This window comes from Callorhinus ursinus, unplaced genomic scaffold (assembly GCF_003265705.2).
Source record: "Callorhinus ursinus isolate GAN/ISIS: 27379988/994484 unplaced genomic scaffold, GSC_fseal_2.0 scaffold61, whole genome shotgun sequence".
NCBI classification, from domain to species: Eukaryota; Metazoa; Chordata; class Mammalia; order Carnivora; family Otariidae; genus Callorhinus; species Callorhinus ursinus.
Window position 1 is genome coordinate 8,860,573 of NW_027397123.1, and position 22,141 is coordinate 8,882,713.

Below are 22,141 nucleotides of genomic sequence, written 5' to 3' on the forward strand. Positions count from 1 at the left end.
AGCTTCATTATAGGTCAACAAAAAACCTCCAAATTAAAGCCCAGAGATTTAAAAGCAAAAAATTGAAAATACAGAAAAGACTAGTAAGAGACATGTGAGAAACACTGTATAACTGAAAACCCAGGAAGAGAAAGAAGAGCAAATATGACAGAAGCAATATTTGAACCTACCATGACAGGATTTTCTAAAATAAAGAGGAAGGTATCAGCCAATAGATTCAAAAAGCTCTAAGAACCTCAAGCAAGAGAAAAAAATTACATCAAGGAACAACATACTTACACAAATGAAACCCCCCAAAAAAGAGAAAATTTTATAAGCAGCAAGAAGGAGCAAGGAGGAAATACACTGCCTTCAAAGTAGCAACTAGAAGAGCCAGAGGAAACTTCCACACACAAAAAAACGATAGAAATCAGAAAATAAGATAAAAAAGTGCTAAAAAAAAATAACTGAAACTCGGTAATTATGTACAGCAAATAGATCCTTCAACATGAAGAAAAAATAAAGTTTCACACACACACAAAATTCTTCACCAGCAAATTTTCACTAAAAGAATACTACAGGTAATTTTATGATGTGATGGAGGTGCTAGCTAATGCCAAGGTGATAATCATTTTGCAATATATAAGCATATCAAAGCAACATACTGTACACCTTAAATTTATATACTGGTATATGTCATGTCAATTACATCTCAATAAAGCTGAGGAAAAAATGCTACAGTGACTATTCAGAGTAACGTAAATGCAAAAAGAACTAAGGAACAACTGCACAGGTAATTTTTAAAAGTAAAGGTAAATCAATATTGATCACATCAAAGAATTATATAAAGTATTGTGGTGTTTAAAACATGGAATTAAAACGCATGAAACCAATAATGCAAAAGGTAGGATGAATAAATGAATTCATGCTGTGATCTCTAGAAAAAATTACCCTAGTAAAAAAGATGGCATAAGGATACAGTATAAGTGTACGGTATATTTAATGTAAAAAAAAAAAAATGTATACAAGCTCATACAGGGTAGAAAATGCAACATGACATATTTGAATAAATCAAAGGAAGACCGAAAAAGAACATAAAAGTAGGTCAAATAGACCCACAATGAATTACCACTTCACACCCATTAGGATGGCTCAGAAGGAAGGAGTGGGGAGGGAGAGATGGAGGGAAGAAAGGGAAGGGAAAGGGAAAGGGGAAGGGAGGGAGGAAGGAAGAAAGGAAGAAAGAAAATAACAAGTGTTGGAAGGATATAGAAAAACTGAAGCTCTTGCGCACTACTGGTGGGAATGTAAGATGGTGCAGCCACTGTAGAAAACAGTAAGGTGGTTCCTCAAAAACTAAACAGGATTACCATATGATCCAGCAATTCCACTTCTGGTTATATACCCAAAAGGGTTGAAAGCAAGGTCTCAAACATGTTTGTACACTCAGTCCATAGCAGCATTATTCATGACAGATAAAAGGTGAAAGCAATTCATGTTCGTCAATGAATAAATCAAAAACAAAATGCAGTGTATACCTACAAAGGAATATTATTCAGCCTTTAAAAGTTAAATTCAGAAATATGCTAGAATATGGGTAAACCTTGAAGACATTACGCTGACTAAAATAAGAGAGTCACAAAAGGACAAATACTGTAAGATTCCACTTATGTGAGATACCTAGAGTAGACAAATTTAGAACAGAATATAAAATAGTAGTTGCCAGCATATGGGAAAGGCATAATGGGAATTTCTTAATGCCTAGTTTCAGTTTTACAAGATAAAAAAAAGTTCCGGAGATGGATGGTGGGGATGGTTTTGCACAACAATCTGAATGTACTTAATGTCACTGAAATGTATGCTTAACTGGGTGTTATGAACAAACAATGAATCATGGAACACTGCATCAAAAACTAATGATGTAATATATGGTGATTAACATAACAATAAAAAAATTTAAAAAAAAAAAAGAAATGTATGCTTAAAATTGATTTAAATGATTATATGTTATAGTTTACTACAAATTTAAGAAAAAAAATTGGTCAAGTAGAAAGGCAATAAATACCTAAGGTAATGATTAGAGAAAAAGTTAAAACAAAATGCACATATTACAAAAAAAGCAAAAATCAATGACTTTTTCATCTCTAGTAGCTTTCATCTCAAAAAACTAGAAAGAAATCATAGCCAAAAGAAAATTTTTATTTTTATTTTTATTTAAAGATTTTATTTGACAGAGAAACACAGCGAGAGAGGGAACACAAGCAGGGGGAGTGGGAGAGGGAAGCCTGATGCGAGGCTCGATCCCAGGACCCTGGGATCATGACCTGAGCTGAAGGCAGATACTTAACGACTGAGCCACCCAGGCACCCCCAAAGGCAAATTTTTAAAAGGAAGAATAAGATAAAAATAGAAATCAATGATGTAGGGAGACAACTTACTAGAGAAAAAAATAAAAAATTGTTCCTTTAAAAAGATTGGTAAAACTGATAAGCCTATAGAAAGACAAATCAAGGGGAAAAACACAAATAAAAGGAATTAAAAATAGGACATTACTAACAAATCTGTAGATACTAAAAAGGGAATATTACAAATAACTCAAGGACAGTAAATTTGAAAACTCAGATAAAAAGAAAAATTCCCTGAAAATCAAATTTCCAAAACTGACAAAATTAGAAATAGAAAATATGAAATCCTCTTACAAAGAAATTGAGACCTATTTTAAAATATCAACAGAAGGAAAACAGTAGGTCCAGACAACTTGACTGATGAATTATTTCCATTAAAAACAATACCAACAGCATACAAGCTTTTTAATAAAATACACAAAAATGAGTTATTTTATGAGGCCAGCATAACCATGAAACCAAAACCAAACATGAACATTACAACAAACAAAAACACTACACACCAATATCCTTCATGAAACACAGACACAAAATACCTTAACAAATTAATATGAAATTTAATCCGATATTATATGAAAAGATAAATACATCAAAACAAGGAGGATTTTTTCAGGAATGCAATGGTGTTTCAATATTAAAAAAAATCAAATTAACTCACCACATTAACATCTCAACACAGAAAAGCATGTGGTAAAATTCAACATCTACTCATGATAAAGGTAGCAAACTAGGAACAGGAGAGCATTTCCTTATTTTCATAAAGACTATCAACAAAAAGCCTACAGCAAACATCATTTCTAATGATAAAATATTTAAAGCTGTTCCCATGATATGCAGAACTAGATAAGAAAGCCTATTATCACTACTTTTACTCAACACTATATTAAAGGTCCTACATCATTCAATAAGGAAAAAATTAAATAAAAGCCTTAAGAACTGGAGAGAAAACTTCTATTATGCAAACAACATGCCTGTATATATCTATACACATACTATCAGAATATACATTTAACAGTCAATATACAAAAATCAAGTATATGACCTTATACCAGCAAAAGACGAACAGCAGATAAATTACAAGATGCAATTATAAGTACCAAATATCAAGGGATAAATGTAAAACACATGCAAGATTTATATACTAAAAGCCAATGCTGAAAGAAGTTAGAAAAGAACTAAAACTGAAAGATATACCATGTTCATGGATTAGAAAACTTCCTGTAAAAATGTCAACAGCCCCCCAATTAATCTTTAGACTCACTGCACTCCAAGCAAAGCCCCAGCAGGTTACTTTTTAAGTACTGAAAAGCTGATTCTAAAATATTCATGAAAAAGCAAAGGCTCAAGAAAAGTAAAGGAAATCATGAAGGTGAACAAAGTTAGAGGAATTTACTACTAGATACCAAGACCTAGCAAGAAAATGTGGTATTCATGCCAGTGGAGGCAAATAATACAATGAAATAGAAGAAAAACAAAATTACATATTCATGATTCACATAATTTATGAAAAAGACACACTCTGTAAGGACTTAGAGCTATGCCTTAGGAGTAAGGGTTACATGCTAGGAATAAGAGCAATATTCAAAGAGACCAAACAAAATTTCAACTGGCCGCTAAAAGAAAACTTACTCGTGTTTGAAAAGTAACATCACCTAGAGTCTCTACCATTTTTCACTACAATGTCTGGCATCCAATCAAAAATTACAAGGCAGCCTATGAAAATAGCAGTTGAGGAAAAACCAAGGGTAAAAATAAACAGAAACAGACCCTCGTTTGTCTTACATATTGCAGTTAAAAGACACTTTATGATAAACATATTGACAAAAATAGAGGCCTAGAATCCACTTAAATAACGTGAAAACATAAATTCTGTAAATAAAAAAGACAACTGAGACTATGCATTTAGTAGGTGGGTTTACTAGATTAAATACATACAATTCAATAGAAGGTATCTAAATTTGCATACAAAGAAGGACAGAACCAAAGATTAAGAGAAAATCCTAAAGCAGATAAAGGGAAAAATATATACAAATTCTTTAGAGAAGAGGGGCGCCTGGGTGGTTCAGTCGTTAAGCGTCTGCCTTCGGCTCAGGTCATGATCCCAGGGTCCTGGGATCATGCCCCGCATCAGGCTCCCTGCTCTGCGGGAAGCCTGCTTCTCCCTCTCCCACTCCCCCTGCTTGTGTTCCCTCTCACTGTCTCTCTCTCTGACCAAAAAAAAAAAAAAAAAAAAAATTTTCAGAGAAGAAAACACGATCACTGATAGAAGACTAACAGAAATGAAGAAAGTCAAAAGATAATGGAATGGCATCTTAAAAGTGTTGGGGGACGGGGTGAACCTACCAGCTTAATATTAAATAAACATGAAAACAATGTTTAAAACCATAATAATCCTAATGTTTCAGGGGTTAAAAACATATGTAGAGGTAAAATACATAATAACACAAATGAGACAGGGTTGGTCAATAAAATTAAACTATCAAAAATTATTTGAATTATTTCTTAAGTGGCAAAATTTCAAAAAGATCAATGAACAATTTCCTACCAATTTAAAGTAGCCTGTAATAAGTAATGTTACATATTGTAATCTCTAAGGTAGTAACTGAAAGGAAAATAAAACCCATACAACTATCAAGCTAACAGAGTTTAACAGCATAAAAAATAACACAAAAGAAAAAGAAATGAAGGAATAAGAACAAATATGACAAGTGGAAAATACATGGTAAGATAGGTAGAATTAAATTTGAACTAAGTGATGGATGAGAAAATTTAAAGACCTAAGTAAATAGAGAAATAACACGTTCACAGATTAGAACTTCAAAAATAAAAGCACAATGAGAACATAAGGCTAACAAAAAGACTGAAAATATCTAACATAGTAACATTTAACTGAAAAATGTGACATTATTTTTCAAATAAGAGCCTAATTAAGATAAGCTAGTGGCCCCTTAAGATAGAAGTTATATATCACTCAGAAAGAATCGACAAGATTTAGTAAATTGGTAGAATTAAAGAGATGGATCAGGGCAAGCTAAAAAGACTCTGGTTTAAATGGTGTTGCCCAGAACTGGGATAAGGATGTACATGATTAGGGACAAAGGTGATTGATTCAATTTTAGTAAATGAGACTGAACTGTTTATGGGACATCCAACAGAAGCTACCCAAAAACCAACAGGTGTGGGCAACAGCAGAGGGCATACAGGAGGAATACATGAGAGAGCACAGGCAGAATAACAAGTGAGGACAGCCAAAAATGGAAAGTACAGGGATTACTAAAATTTAAGGATCAAATGAAAAAACTAGAGACTAAATAGCAATAGAGGTAGAAGACCCCCCAAAAAAGTGAAATCACAAAAGTTCCTAAGGTACACAGTTTCAATAGTTTACAAGGAGCAATTAAAGTTTCAAATGAAGCACAGAAGTCAAGGAAGGCAAAAGGTCCACTGAGTTTGGCAAGTGAAATATAATAACTTTAGCTAGAGTAATTTCAATGAAAAGACAGAGGCTAGCTTACAGTAGCTTGAGAAGCAAATGAAAAGCAAAGAATTAAAAACAAAATTATCATACTGTATTATGTTTTGTTAACATACTTCTCTATAAATTTGTAAGTTCCTTGACAGCAGAAAAAAATACCCTATGTATCACGGTATCCAACACAGTGTCGGGAACGAAACTCAGTCTTGTCTTTTTGTTCCTTGGAAAAAGCACTCATTTGCAATTACTTTAGTATTACTTGATTCATTAAAAAAAAAAAAAAAATCAGGGGCACCTGGGTGGCTCAGTCAGTTAAGCATCCACTTCTTGATTTCAGCTCAGGTCATGATCTCAGGGTCGTGGGATGCAGCCCCACATCAGGCTCCACACTAGGTGGAGCCTGCTTAAGATTCTCGCTCTCTCTCTCTGCCCCTCCCCCCTGCCCTGCTTGTGCGTGCACATGCTCTCTCTCTAAAATAAAAAAAAATTAAAAAATCAAAGAAATCAAAGGTTTAGGAATAACGATCAAATCCTTAGATTAAACAGGATTTTTTTTTTTGCTATACCGTTATTAGGTTTCCTTTAGAACAAATAAAGTATTTTTAAAAAAACACACTTAGAGTATTATACCCCCCAAAAAACACGTCATTACCTTAAGGTACAGTAAATAAGTGAGCAGTAGCCAGAAGTGAACCTAAAAAAATGAGTCAGACAATACAAGGGTCTCAAATCACATTTTATTGACCCTGGATTTTATACTAAGTACAATGAGACTTAGAATGATAAAAGTGACATTAATTCTACTTACGTTGTTTAAAAACAAACAAACAAAAGACAGCTTTCAAAAATAGGCAGAAGGGAATTAAGAGTGGAACCACCAAGACCAGGCAGGAATTACTGCCTCCAAGTAAGAAATGATACCTTGAGCTAGTATCCAAAATCTATAAAGAACTTATTAAACTCAACACCCAAAGAACAAATGATCCAATCAAGAACTGGGCAGAAAACACGAACAGACATTTCTGCAAAGAAGACGTCCAAATGGCCAACAGACACATGAAAAAGTGCTCAACGTCGCTCGGCATCAGGGAAATCCAAATCAAAACCTCAATGAGATTACCACCTCACACCAGTCAGAATGGCTAGAATTAACAAGTCAGGAAACGACAGATGTTTGTGGGGATGTGGAGAAATCCCTCCTACACTGTTGGTGGGAATGCAAGCTGGTGCAGTTACTCTGGAAAACAGTATGGAGGTTCCTCAAAAAGTTGAAAATAGAGCTACCCTATGACCCAGCAATTGCACTACTGGGTATTTACCCCAAAGATACAAATGTAGGGATCCGAAGGGGTACGTGCACCCCGATATTTATAGCAGCAAGTCCACAAGAGCCAAACTATGGAAAGAGCCAAGATGTCCATCGACAGATGAATGGATAAAGAAGAGGTGGTGTGTATATATATATATATACATATATATATAATGGAATATTATGCAGCCATCAAAAGGAATGAAATCTTGCCATTTGCAACGACGTGGATGGAACTGGAGGGTATTATGCTGAACGAAATAAGTAATCAGAGAAAGACATGTATCACATGACCTCACTGATATGAAGAATTCTTAACCCCAGGAAACAAACTGAGGGTTGCTGGAGTGGTGGGGCGGTAGAAGGGATGGGGTGGCTTGGTGATAGACACTGGGGAGGGTATGTGCTATGGTGAGCACTGTGAACTGTGTAAGACTGTGGAATCACAGACTTGTACCTCTGAAACAAATAATACATTATATGTTAAGAAAAAGAAGAAGAAGATAGCGGGAAGGGAAAAATGAAGGGGGGGAAATCAGAGGGGGAGACAAACCATGAGAGACGATGGACTCTGAGAAACAAACTGAGGGTTCTAGAGGGGAGGGGGGGTGGGGAGATGGGTTAGCCTGGTGATGGGTATTAAGGAGGGCACGTACTGCATGGAGCACTGGGTGTTATACACAAACAATGAATCATGGAACACTACATCAAAAACTAATGATGTACAGATGTTGGCGGGGATGTGGAGAAAGGGGAACCCTCCTACACTGTTGGTGGGAATGCAAGCTGGTGCAACCCCTCTGGAAAACAGTATGGAGGTTCCTCAAACAGTTGAAATTAGAGCTACCATTCGATCCAACAATTGCACTACTGGGTATTTACCCCAAAGATACAAATGTAGGGACCCGAAGGGGTACGTGCACCCCAATGTTTATAGCAGCAATGTCCACAATAGCCAAACTGTGGAAAGAGCCAAGATGTCCATCGACAGATGAATGGATAAAGAAGATGTGGTATACACAATGGAATATTATGCAGCCATCAAAAGGAATGAGATCTTGCCATTTGCAACGACGTGGATGGAACTGGAGGGTGTTATGCTTAGTGAAATAAGTCAATCAGAGAAAGACATGTATGATATGACCTCACTGATATGAGAAATTCTTAATCTCAGGAACAAACTGAGGGTTGCTAGAGTGGTCGGGGGTGGGAGGGATGGGGTGGCTGGGTGATAGACATTGGGGAGGGTATGTGCTACAGTGAGCGCTGTGAATTGTGTAAGACTGTTGAATCACAGATCTGTACTTCTGAAACAAATAACGCAATATATTTTAAGAAAAAAGAAAAAGAAGAAGATAGCAGGAGAGGAAGAATGAAGGGGAGTAAGTCAGAGGGGGAGACGAACCAGGAGAGATGATGAACTCTGAAAAACAAACTGAGGTTTCTAGAGGGGAGGAGGGTAGGGGGATGGGTTAGCCTGGTGATGGGTATTAAAGAGGGCACATTCTGCATGGAGCACTGGGTGTTATGAACAAACAATGAATCATGGAACACTACACCAAAACAAATGATGTAATATATGGTGATTAACATTAACAATAAAAAATTTAAAAAAACTAATGATGTAATGTATGGTGATTAACATAACATTATAAAAAAATTAAATTAAATTAAAAAAGGAAGAAATGATACCTTGAAAATGGCAGTGGAGATCACAAGGAATAGCCAATTCAAGGACCAAACACACTGTTCTCTAGGTTTTGACCATCTTATTCTTCCAATCCTCTTACCTCTTTTTAGTTAATATTTTAAGTTATACTCAGTAATATTCTTTGAGAAGATAACTATAGTTCATAAAGCAAAACCAGTTTACCCTTCAAATCAATAATCACACCTCTAGGACTTCACATGAAATCACTTCACAGATGAGAAACAACATACACAGAGTGATCTACTGAAACATTTCCATTATCAAGAGACTGAAAACCACCAAATGCCCATCAAAAAGATACCAGTTGAAAAAAAGATACCACACAATAGAGTACTATGCAACCATAAAATACACAGAAAAAGATCTCTATGAACAAGAGTAATTCCTAGGTATAAATTTAATGAGAAAAACAAGGGGCAAAATATAACATGCTATCTTGTGTGTAAGAAGGTGAGAGGGAAGATAGGTGTATTTTTAAATTTATTTTTAAAGAAGAAACACAGGGAGGATAAACTAGAAATTACTGAAAATATTAATTGGGATAGGTAGAAGGATGGAATTAATTATCTCAGTATATCTTTTGACACAGTTGTGATTTTACACCATGTAGATGTTTTATGTATTCATAAAACAAAATTAACTCAAACTGATAAAAAAGTAAACACTACAATTCAATACAAATAGAAACTGTACATCAAATCCAAGAGATAACTGCACAGAAAAAGTAATAACAACTCAAGCATTTTTGAGATCAGTATCCTAACTCTACAACCTTAAGGGAGTTAATTCTATAAGAACAAATGAAACTGCAAGGAGATCCTGAGCTTCACTTCACAGGTTTGCTGTTGGCAATGGTATTAATGTAGTAATTCTAAAACTATTTTGTGTATATTGTAGGATAGAACAAACGAATAAATACAGATGTTGTTGAGAACCAAGGTTTTTACTATGGAAGATGGGAGATTCAAATACAAATGGCAGAAAGTTTAAGAAGAACCCTATGGTAATGGATCTGAATGAAAAGTTTCAGGATCCAACGAACAATTTTAGTTTTCAACTTTCTTTTTTGAGTAGTTCTAATTATTTGCAAAGACTGGCATTTCATGACTTCTTAAAGGTCTTCCCAAAAAATGGAGAAAATTTACTTAGTAAAAGAATAAAACTCATTTTATCTTACAATTATTATATGAGTACAGTGAACCTTTTTGTAAGTCTAAGTTACATTACAGGATCCTAGTAATTGTATTTTTCCTATGTCTTGTTATTTCATCACCCTAGTAATTTATACTTTATGATTACTTATTATTCCTAACTATACTTTAAAAAAAAGAAATATATAGTAAAAACTGGGGGGGGGGAATCATGAAATCACCTAGAAGGATACTGCAATCAATGGTGAAAAATCATCCTTCAGTTTTCTTATTGTATTGTCCAAAGTACTACACAATCTTTCAAAAAAGGTATAAAGCCAAGAGACACTATCTTTGTAGTCTGTTTTCAGCTTTAAATACAGTTGACAATTCAGAAATTTTTTTTTCTTTTGTTTGTTTTAAAGATTTTATTTATTTATTTGACAGAGAAAGAGACAGCCAGAGAGGGAACACAAGCAGGGGGAGTGAGAGAGGGAGAAGCAGGCTTCCCGCGGAGCAGAGAATCCAATGTGGGGCTCGATCCCAGGACCCTGGGACCATGACCTGAGCTGAAGGCAGATGCTTAACGACTGAGTCACCCAGGCGCCCTGACAATTCAGAAATTTTCATTTTCTGTCCATGATGGCAAGGAGAAAAAAAGGGACAGAAGAAGACATTTCACAATTATTAAACAAATTAGAATATGAATTTTAAAAATAGCAGCTTTCTTGACCAGTGCTGTCCAATAAAATTTTCTTTGATGATGGAAAGCTTCTAAATCAGCACTGTCAAATGCAACAATGTATGGCTATTGAGCACCTGAAATGTAGTCAATTCAACTGAGAAATTTTTAAATTTTATTTAATTTTAATAATTCTGAATTTTAAACTTAATACCCACATGTGATTAGTGGCCACCATATTGGCACTACACAAAGGTAAAAAATGATAATATAAATTAAATCTCAGATTATGAATCTTCAGATGACAAAATCCTAAATTTCCTCAAACTCAACAATCAATGGGCAATATACAAAATTAGCCCAAAATGGATCAATGATATAAATTTAAGAGTTAAAACCACAGAGCTCTTAGAAGAAAACAGGTATAAATCTTCATGACCCTGGATTTGGCAATGTGTTCTTAGATACGACACTAAAGCATGAGCAACAAAACAAAAAAATAGATAAACTGGACTTCATCAAAATTAAAAACTTTTGTACAAAGGACATTATCAAGAAAGTGAAATGATAACCTGTAGAATGGGAGAAAATATTTGCAAATCATACAGCTGATAAGGGTTTAGTACCTAGAATAAAGAACTACAACACAACAAAAAGACAACCCAACTTGAAAATGGGCAAAGGATTTGAAGAGACAGTTCTCCAAAGACGATATCTGAATGGCTAATAAACACATGGGAAGATACTCAACATCCTCAGTTATTAGAGAAATGCAAATCAAAATCATAATGATATAGCTCCACACCTATTAGGATAGCTAAAAACAATGAACAATAAGTGTTGACAAAGATGTGGAAAAATAGGAAACCTCATGCATTGCTGATGTAAAACTGTGCAAATGCTGTGGAAAATAGTTGGCGATTCCTCAAAAAGTTAAACACAGAATTACCATATGACTCAGCAATTCCACTCCTAGGTACATACCATAAAGAACTGAAAACAAGGACCCAGATACTTATACACCAATGTTCATAGCAACATTACTCACAAGAGCAAAAAAGTGGAAACAATCCATGTGTTCATCAAGAGATGAACAAATAAAATGTGGTATATACATACAATGGAATATTATTCAGTCATAAACAGAAATGAGGTTGTAATACACAACCTGGATGAACCCTAAAAATGTTACACTACATGAAATAACCCAGTCACAAAAGGACAAAGATCATATGATTCCACTTATATGAAGTATCTAGAATTGGTAAATTCATATAGACAGAAAGTAGGTTAGAGGTAACCAGGGGCTCAAGAGAGAGGAGAATGAGAGTTATTGCTTGATGGTTACGGACTTTCTATTTGGCGTGTTGAAAAAGTTTTGGAAACAGTGGTGATGGTTGCAAAACAGTTAATGTATTTAATGCCATGGAAATATACACTTAAAATGGTTAAATGGCAAATTTTATTTTGTATATGTTTTATCACAACAAACAAGATTGCTGAAATAAAAAAATCTCTAAATTCTATTTCTTTTTTCACTCCTACAAGTTTTTAAGTAAGTTTCTTGAAGTCAGAGACTAGAGAAAGGGGGGGGTAGATAACAGCATTGGAGATGAATTTTGAAAGCAAAGATTATGTAATGGTTTATCTCTGTTAACTCCCTAAGTCCTAGAAAAGACCATGCAAACTGGGAAGAGAACTACACGTATTTGAATATAGTGGATATTAAATAAAAGATGACTGATTTGAATTGAAAAGGAAAAAAATGAATGAGTGAACAATGATATAAGAACACAAAAGAAGTAAGAGTATTCCCATCCAATTAGTCATTCAACAAGAACTTCATCGTGTAATAGCATGCAGCAAGAACCTGGATTATCCCATTTTTCTAAAAGGACATGTGGCAGTGTTCTTAAATCTTACATGATCTTTGCATACCAAAATTTACTTAATACAAAGAGGATAGCAATGTTTAAATTCTTATTTACTTAATACAAAGAGGATAGCAATGTTTAAATTCTTATTAAAATATCTAATAAGATTGTTTATTATTATCCCTTATTCTTATGTAAATTATTTCTGTAATTACCTCAAAAAATAAAAAGTAAAAAGGATCCCTTGGACCTAGGACCTGAAAAACGTGATGACTATTTTTCCTGGTATACTGAAAGCTAATATATTTCCACTATCTACTAAAAGGCTTTGATGAAATTAACACCCCAGTAGCAGTGAGCAATACTGGAGCCCAGATCTTGATTTCTAACCATTTCTCATTAAAAAGAAACAGAGCTCTTCCAAGAAATAGTCAATTTCAGGACTCAGGCAAGAAAACTACAAGGTAAGCCTGGGATACCTTGTGCCCAAAACCAGAGTAATCATCAAGGAATTATGGAACATGCCAAAAGGATGCAAGAGCTAGCTTCAAGGGGCTCCCATTGGCCAAACTGAAACAATTTAAGCATTAGAACGAATAATGACAAATTAACACACACTAAATGTTAAAAAAAAAAAAAGTTTATAGTAATACTAAAAGAGGGGAAGGGGCTTTTCTTTACAGAAAACTGCCAGCTAACAACATAGATGGTTAGAAAATCACTAATTTGCAAATATTAACAAAATAACTAATTCAGACAAGGAATACCCATGGTAAAGGGTGTGTGGAACAGGGTATGTACAGTCTTCAAGCATTATTATTATTTAAAGCATTTAATCCTGTTTATACAGGGGAAAGGGTACTTTTATGGTGGAAAGATCTGGCAGATGCCACCTTAAACAAGTAATTAGCAACACCAATCATAGGATAATGTAACATATATCTCCTGCTGTGAGGCAGTGAGAAGCTATCATCATCTATGTAGGATTGTTGCCATAAATGTTTAACTTTATTTTTTCATGATTTTATTCAACACACATCTCCAAATTGTGGGCCATTCCAAAAGAAAACTTCCATCAACTCTTCAAAAATACCAGATTTATAGAGACAAAAAGAGGGCAAGGGGGTTGTTGTAGGTCAGAAGCCTAATGGAAAAGATAACCAAATGCAATCTTTCATCGAATCTTGGATGGAAAAACAGCTATAAAAGACATTTTTAGAAAAACTGAGGACATCTGAGTATATTAAATAATAACATTGTGTGTCAATGTTCATATCTTGGGTATGAAAAAAAGATAGTATGTTTATGTAGGAATATGACCCTGTTCTAAAAGAATATGATAAGCTTAAGTATTAGAGACATGATGATGTCTGCAATTTACTTTCAAATGGTTCAACAAAAAAAAAAAGAAATACAAACATAAAAAGAAAAACCAAATGGTACAAAATATTATTGATGACTCTAAACTATTCTTTAACTTTTCTGTTGTTTTACAATTTTTCAAAATAAACAGTTGTAGCTTAAACAAGAAAAAACTGCCCCCCCAAAAAAACACTGCCCTAGGGCAGACTAAAAAGATTGGAACTCACACCAATCTGGAGATGAAGGAAAGAATGATGCAAGCTAAAAGATTTTTAAACCCATACTAAAAATATTAGATGAGAAGACAACATAAAGCACTTATGGTTGAAGCATGGACTCTGCACCTCCTCTTCCCTTTCCCTATCAGTTTTGGAACTATTCTTGTCTTGTACTGTAATCCGGAGAGACCTAATATAATGAAAGTGGGGTTCCCCCCCTTGAAATAGTGTATCTTAATGTTTATTAAGAAATTCCAGGGGCGCCTGGGTGGTTCAGTTGGTTAAGCGTCTGTCTTTGGCTCAGGTCAGGATCCCAGGGTCCTGGGATCAAGCCCTACATCGGGCTCCTTCTCAGCGGGGAGCCTGCTTCTCCCTCTGCCTGCCTCTCCCCCTGCTTGTGCGCTCTCTCCCTCTGACAAATACATAAATAAAATCTTAAAAAAAAAAAAAAATTCTGAAAGACTAAACTCAAAGTTGTTTTTTCTCACGGCACATGACTGGTATGATATTAAGTGCAAACAAGAGTAACAAAAACAAGTTGTTCTAAAGTAAAATATAATTTACAAGTAATTAGGTCTAAAAACTCATTTACATAAAAAATATACCTTCAGCCATAAACAAACTTATATATAACTTACAACTCTGCCTCTCTTAGAAGTGAAAAAAAAAAAAGGAGAACCTCAACATTAGAAAGATCAAACATACTCCTCAATATATTACTTATAATACTCAATTTAGAAATAGCATTTTCTAGAGGCAGCTGCATGGCTCAGTAGGTTAAGCGTCCAACTCTTGATTTCCACTAAGGTCATGATTTCAGGGTCATGGGATCAAGCCCTGCCAGCTCCGTGCTCAGCATGAAGTCGGCTTGAGTCTCCCCTCTCCCTCTCTTTAAAAAAAAAAAAAAGATGGGGCACCTGGGTGGCTCAGATGGTTAAGCGTCTGCCTTCGGCTCAGGTCATGATCCCAGGGTCCTGGGATCAAGTCCCACATCGGGCTCCCTGCTCAGTGGGGAGCCTGCTTCTCCCTCTGCCTCTCTCTCTCTCTCTCTCTCTCTGTCTCTCATGAATAAATAAATAAAATCTTTTAAAAAAAATTAAAATTAAAATTAAAAAAAAAGAGAGAAGAAGAAGAAAGAAAAAGCATTTTCTAATTCAACACCTGGGGCACCTGGGTGGCTTAGTTGTTAAGTGTCTGCCTCCAGCTCAGGTCATGATCCCGGGGTCCTGGGATTGAGCTCCGCATCAGGCTCCCTGCTCTGCAGGAAGCCCGCTTCTCCCTCTCCCTCTCCCCCTGTTTGTGATCCCTCTCTCGTTTTCTCTCTCTGTCAAATAAACAAATAAAATCTTTAAAAAAATAAATATTGCATTATTTGTTTCAGAGGTACAGATCTGTGATTCAACAATAAATAAAATTTCAATACCCATTCAGAAAAACTCTTAGCTAACTAGGAATATAGGGAAGTTTCCTTAATCTGATAAAAAGCAAATACTAAAAATATCCACAGTAAACATCACATTGATGGTGAAATTTGGAAAGTTTACCCCTAACACCCACCATCACCATTTTTATTCAACCTTGCACTAGAAATTCTAGCCAGGGGGCACCTGGGTGGCTCAGTCGTTAAGTGCCTGCCTTCAGATCAGGTCATGATCCCAGGGTCCTGGGATGGAGCCCCGCATCGGGCTCCCTGCTTGGTGGAGAGCCTGCTTCTCCCTCTCTCACTCCCCCCCTTGTGTTCCCTCTCTTGCTGTCTCTCTCTCTCTGTCAAATAAATAAAATCTTTAAAAAAAAAAAAAGAAAAGAAATTCTAGCCAGTGCAAAAGGCAAGAAAAAGAAATAAAAAGCATGAGGATTGGAAGGATAAAATAAGGCAATTTGAGGAATCACAACAAAACTTACACTACCAGGTATCAAGAGGACTTATAAAGCTATAATAATTAGTGTAGGTCTGCAAGAAAAGACAAACAGGCCCCTGGAACAGAGTCAAGAAATGGACCCACACATATAGTTACCTTATTTATGACAAAGCTAATGATGCAATGGAAAGAGGACAATCTTTCCAATAAATAGTGATGGGGTAACTAGGAATGGTAAAAATGAAACCTGACCTCAATCCCCCATTATACACAAAATCAACTTCAGGTAGACTGTAGATCTAAACATGAAAGGCAAAACAATAAAGCCAGAAGATAAGAGAATATCTTCAGAACATTAGGGTAGGAAAGACTTCCTAAAAACAAGACAAAAAACAAAAAACAAAAACCACCAATCATAAAGGATTGTTAAAATTCAGAATTTCTTCTCTTCATCAAAGGACACCATTACAGAGTGTTAGTCAAGCCACAGACTAGAGAAGAAATTTACAAAGCATTCCTAAAAAAGCACTCATATCGGGGCACCCGGGTGGCTCAGATGGTTAAGCATCTGCCTTTGGCTCAGGTCATGATCCCAGAGTCCTGGGATCGAGCCCCACGTCGGGATCCCTGCTCAGTGGGGAGCCTGTTTGTCCCTCTCCCTCTGCCATTCCCTCCACTTGTGCTCTCTGGCTCTATCTCTCTGTCAAATAAATAAAATCTTAAAAAAAAAAAAAAGCACTTGTATCAAAAGTACATAAAGAACTGCTATAAACCAATTAGAATATGGTGAACATCCCAATGGAAAATGGACAAGAGATGAGCAGGTATTTTACCAAAAACAAACAAAACAAAAAAGCAAGTGGCCAATAAAATATTTGAAAAGGTGATCAACCCCAGTAGTCAATATTAAAATGGCTAGCCAATATGAAACAGATAAACAGTACCAAGTGGAGATGAGAATGTGCAATAGCTGGAACTTTCACCCACTGCTGACAAGGAGTGTAAACTGGTATAACCACTTTGGAAAACAAGCTTTATAGATAGAACTGAAGGCAAATACCCCATTAGAAGTTCACGGCAAAAAGTACAAACAACCCAAATTGTTCACCTGAAAAATCAAGAGAGTCAATGAAGATTCTAATATCAGCCTAGCACACACAGAATTTTCGTTATATTATATATAATACAACCCCCCCAATCCCGTTATCCCTTTCTTCACACACGAGAAATGGATGCTTATAATTGAAGATCAGTATGATTCTCAAAACACATTCCAATGGCTTCTCGTATCATAAAAATAAAAACCAAAATCCTTACAATAGCCTGGCACAGCTCTCACCTTGACTCATTCTGAGCTGGTTGCCAGGACTAGAAAACTCTTTTCCAAAATATCCTCCTTAACCAAAACTTTCTTTCCTACCTAGCTTTACCCATCACAAACCATTGGACATTTTAAACGTGCCTATTCCATGCCTTTACCACTAGAATGTAATCTCCACAAAAGCAAGGACTTTGTTTTGTTCATTACTGTATCCTCAGCAGAGGACGGCATGTAATAGGTATGTGCTTGCCATGTGGCAGATACATGCCTGGCATGCAGTAGTGCTCAATATTTGTTGAAAAGTTACATGTTTGGATTCTGGGCTTGGAGAGAACAGCTGTTGTATGAGGTACATGGCTGACAGTTTCTTAAACTATGTGCAGTTCAGTTTATGTGAAATGTGAAATGTGAAAACCCTCCATTAAGTTAAATTAATTGTTCTGCCTTATAAAGAATTTGAAAGATTTGCTGTTAATCCAGGTTCTATATCAGGAAAGTATAAATTATTCCAAACTCCAATTGATAATTATAAGAGCCACTCAGCAGTAATCATAACAAAATAATACTATACTCATGAATTCTCCAAAGTTACTATTATCTATAAACCTATGAAAACAATATTATACCCACTTTTTTCACATTACAATAAAATCTCAGTAATTCTGCTAATAAAAAATAGTAGTACCTGGAAATATAAAATGCAGATATTGTAGAAATATTACCCTTGCCAAGAAACCAAAATTTCAACATAATGCAACTCTAAGAACTAGATTTAACAAGATCTAAGCATCAGGAAACTCCCCTAGAACAGCCCACTACAGTCCTAGATCATAACTTTTATGGCATAGGTCAGTCTAGAAAGGCTCCAAAGTAGCTCACATTTTCCACCAAATATTTTACTGCCATTGGTAAAAACATATTTAGTTAAAAGGAAAAAAAAGAAAGATGAGCCAAGTTCTTTCTTGTCCCACTGTAATCTGACAGAGAATTAAGAGCAAATAAAACCTCCAAGGAAAAAAGAAAAAAGGAAATCAACTGGGGAACGGATGTTTGAATAAATTATATCTATCAATTCTGGAATAACCAAGAAAATAAATCACATTAACTGGTGTTCAAACTAGCCAAGGGCCATTTTTCAGGCCCAGAATGTATTTAGCAATTAAAGATAAAACATCCCAGTTTTCATTACAATTAATTAAAGTAAGTTTTATCAACAGCCTTTATTGAAAGAGCTAAAATCCCATCCAATTTCTCTCACTTTTAGCTAAAATAAGAAATGAAATTGTGTGCTTTAAAAACATTTAATGGTGTTTTCCTATATAAACTGTGAATACTTATTTACATACATACATATAAACATAACTGTAACCACACTACACATACTGCTCTACAATTTTTAATGCCTGAATAAAAGCTCCTCATACTATCATGATTTAATCAATATCCTAACATTGGATTTTTAGCTTTCCATTATTATAAACAAAGCTGCAGGGAACCTTTCTGTATGTCTTTTTGCTAAATCAAAAAGGAATAAACAGATGCTTTAAAAAAGTTTTTGAAAATGTTTCAGCTTTGATGCTATAAATGAAAGCAATGTTAAAATATTTGATCCTGTCCATTTATTACAGATGTTGCCATTTGTTGAGGCTGGGGCTCATTTATGCCCCTCCTTTGTCTTTTTTCCTTAGTCACTAATTTTTTGTACTTGTTATTCATTGCTCCAAAATATAAACAAGGAAAAAAGAGAGAGGAACCAACTTGTCATACTTCTTAGTTGAATTTGAAACAAAAAATCCAAAAAACAAAAAACAATGGGAGCAACATTTAAACCACATTACCTGGCAGCCATTCTCAAACAAGGCTCCCAGTGAAAATAATGCCCTATATCTAAGGTATCCACTGTATGTGATGAATTAATTTCTCTCCTCTACATCTAAAGCCTACTAGCTAGGTACACACACACACACACACACACACACACTCATATCATTTTCGTCAGGTGTTAGTTCTTTCTCACATTGGGAAAACCACTGGAAAAACCCAAGTCCTAAAGCACATTTAACTGGATTTATATTTAAAAAAATACTAAGTGCCACACAAATATAAAGCTACAATGACATTTTTCCTTTTTTCATTCTAAGAATGTCCCAATACTTCTATTTTACTGTACTATATACCTGGGTTGGTTTTAAAGCCTAAATAAAGTCCCTCACAAAAAAATTTTAATTGAATATTTACTAGGTAAATTTTCCTATACTAAACTATACTTAAAGTATAGCTATCTAACCAGTATATTTTGTGGCATTATGGGTCTCCTGTTCACTGCAGCAGATCCCTTAAAATACAGTGTAGTCTACTTATGGAAGGCTTTATCATCAACTGGGAATGATCTTACATACCCATCACACACACACACACACACATACACGCTTATTTTATGTGCCAAAACATTAACACAACACAGAAATTTGGTAACATAATGTTTACTGAAAATAGTTATTTAGGTTCCCACAGGACTGTAACTGAAAAAGCAGTCTTCAAATGTAACTGACTATACTACACCAGAAAGCTGTTCAGAGCACCCCAAAATGTATCCTTTGTATTTCAGCCACACTAACATCAGAATAAAACTAAGGATATCTCTTTTTACCATGACAAATAGAAGAAAACATATCAAAGTCAGCATTATGCACATGTTATACTATGAAAGAGACGAGTAATTTCTCCACAGAACAGACTAAAGGCAATGGGAACACCATCTTCTGAGGGTCTGTTTCACATTTCCTAAAAGAACAAAAAATGTAAATACTTTTGCCAAAAATGAACAAATTGTTCTCATAAAGAGCTGTCTTTTCTTTTTCTCTTAAAAAATATTAAGATCCATTAACGTCTTATAATTTAAATACTCAATGCTTGTTGGATTAAAAAAAAAAGCCAAGTTTAAAACCCAGCAGTCGAATAAGGCACTAGGAAAAAAATGGCTCTCAGGAAAGGAAATACAATGCATAAAATAATTTAGAACTAGAAAGAGTAGGAAAGATTCCCACAGTCATCCTAACAGGTGGTTTCCAATCAAACCAGAATTTTTTAGGTTCTATAAAAAGTCCCTCATCTAGCTGAACTGAGTATATTTATATACCTATGTAAATAGTTATTTTCATACAGGAATGTTCAATAGAAAGTTAGGGATTCCCACTGTTAAAAGTTTTGCAACAACTTCCTAACCCTTTTAACCAAGATACTCCCAGTATGGCCTAGGACATTTTAAGTATAAAGTAATGCTGCTTGTCAAAGTAAGAATTTCAAACTCAGGAAGTAACTTGAACCTGAAATGCTACAGAATCCAAAGGGAAAAAATCTCAGATTAAACAATAACACCGTATTTCTTAAACTGGGCATACCTCTTCGTACACAATCCCATTAGGAAATGCAAAATTTTCTTCTCTCTACACTGGCAGATTAAAACTCACGTATGATACGACTGGAGTTAAAATGGAATAAAACAGCGTCCTATCCTGACAAAAACTAAACCACCAAAGCTGGAATTGCACATGAAGACTATCATTACAAACCTAATAAAACTTCTAAATGCAATCAGATAAAGAGCATACATTTTAGCAACAATTTTTTTAAAAGCTAGTAAGGTGAGCACCTCCATTTACGGCGTACCCCAAACCAAAAATACTTCCCACGCACTGTTGCATTCATTAAGTCTAAAAACTCACTTTGATATGCAAGTTAAACAGATTGTCACCTCCCTCTTTCCCATCCCTTCCCTCCCCTCGAAGGTCAAAGGGCTCCAGACAAAAGACAACAAAAGCACGTGACAAAAGTTTCTCCCAACACTTTCTCTCTCCAGGCCTAGAGGCTGTGCTCCTCCCCAGTACCGGGTCAGGATCGAGCTGGGCCCCACACCAGACGACTGCGGCCCACAGAGGGCAGGAGGGGGCTGCCGGGGCGGGCGAGGGGGAGAGGGATCGGACCCCGAAGAGGGTCCCAGCCCCGGGAAAGGGGGCGCGGGCGCTTCCCGAGACCACCGGCGGAAGCGCCGGGCCCGGAGCGCGGCCTGTTACCTTTTCCTGCTCCTCGCGGAGCCGCGCCACCTCCGGGGCGCGCAGCGGCGCCGCGGCCGAGGCTGAGGCCGAGGCCGAGGCCGAGGCGTGGGGCCCGGGGTCGGGCGGGGCCTCCATGGCGGGGGCGCCGGGACCTCAGCGGGGCGAACGAGTCCTAAACAAATGTTTATGGAGTCGGCGTGGCCGGCGGCTGCCCAGCGCCCGCGTGCTCGCCCTCATGCACTGCGCGCCCCGCGCTGAGGAGGCCGCGCCCGCCTTCTCCGCTGCCGCGGCGGCCGCTGCTCGCGTCCGGGCTGCCCGCGGCCGCATCTCACACACGCATGCCGCCCGCCGCCGCCGCCGCCGCGGGCTCGAAGCAGCAGGCGGGCCACTGAAAGCCGGAGGCGCCTGTCCGGTGGCCGGGCCGAGACAGGCGTCCTGTGGCGGCCGCGCCTCCTCCGCACCTCCCTCGTAAGCTCCACCCCTCGCCCCGCCCCGCGCGGCACGCCGGGAAGCGCGCGCGCAGCCTCCGCCCTTGGCCCCGCCCCCGGTGAGTCACGTGGTGCTGGAGCGGCGCGACTTGGGTAGGCTTAGCAGAGGCTGCGGTGGGTTGTAGCCTTCTGGAAGCTTTCCTTCTAGCGGGATTGACGCTCAGTGAGCGCTCGTGGAAGTGGGCACTATTATCCTTGTGCCTTATTCATCCTCCATGAGCCAGTTGTTTAGCGCTGCATCTGGCGATAGGAGCTTAGTTCATGCACCAAAGC

At 36.8% G+C, this 22,141-nt stretch overlaps 1 protein-coding gene across 1 annotated transcript in view; it reads right to left on the minus strand.

Annotated features, from left to right (window-relative positions):
- Nucleotides 1-21,845, minus strand: part of URI1 (URI1 prefoldin like chaperone) — a 92,240-nt gene extending 70,395 nt beyond the window's left edge. The window contains exon 1 of the mRNA XM_025854389.2: nucleotides 21,399-21,845. Within this exon, the coding sequence (XP_025710174.1) occupies nucleotides 21,399-21,515 (117 nt within the window). The 5' untranslated portion in view covers nucleotides 21,516-21,845. The remainder of the gene's footprint in view (nucleotides 1-21,398) is intronic.
- Nucleotides 21,846-22,141: the final 296 nt, after the last annotated feature.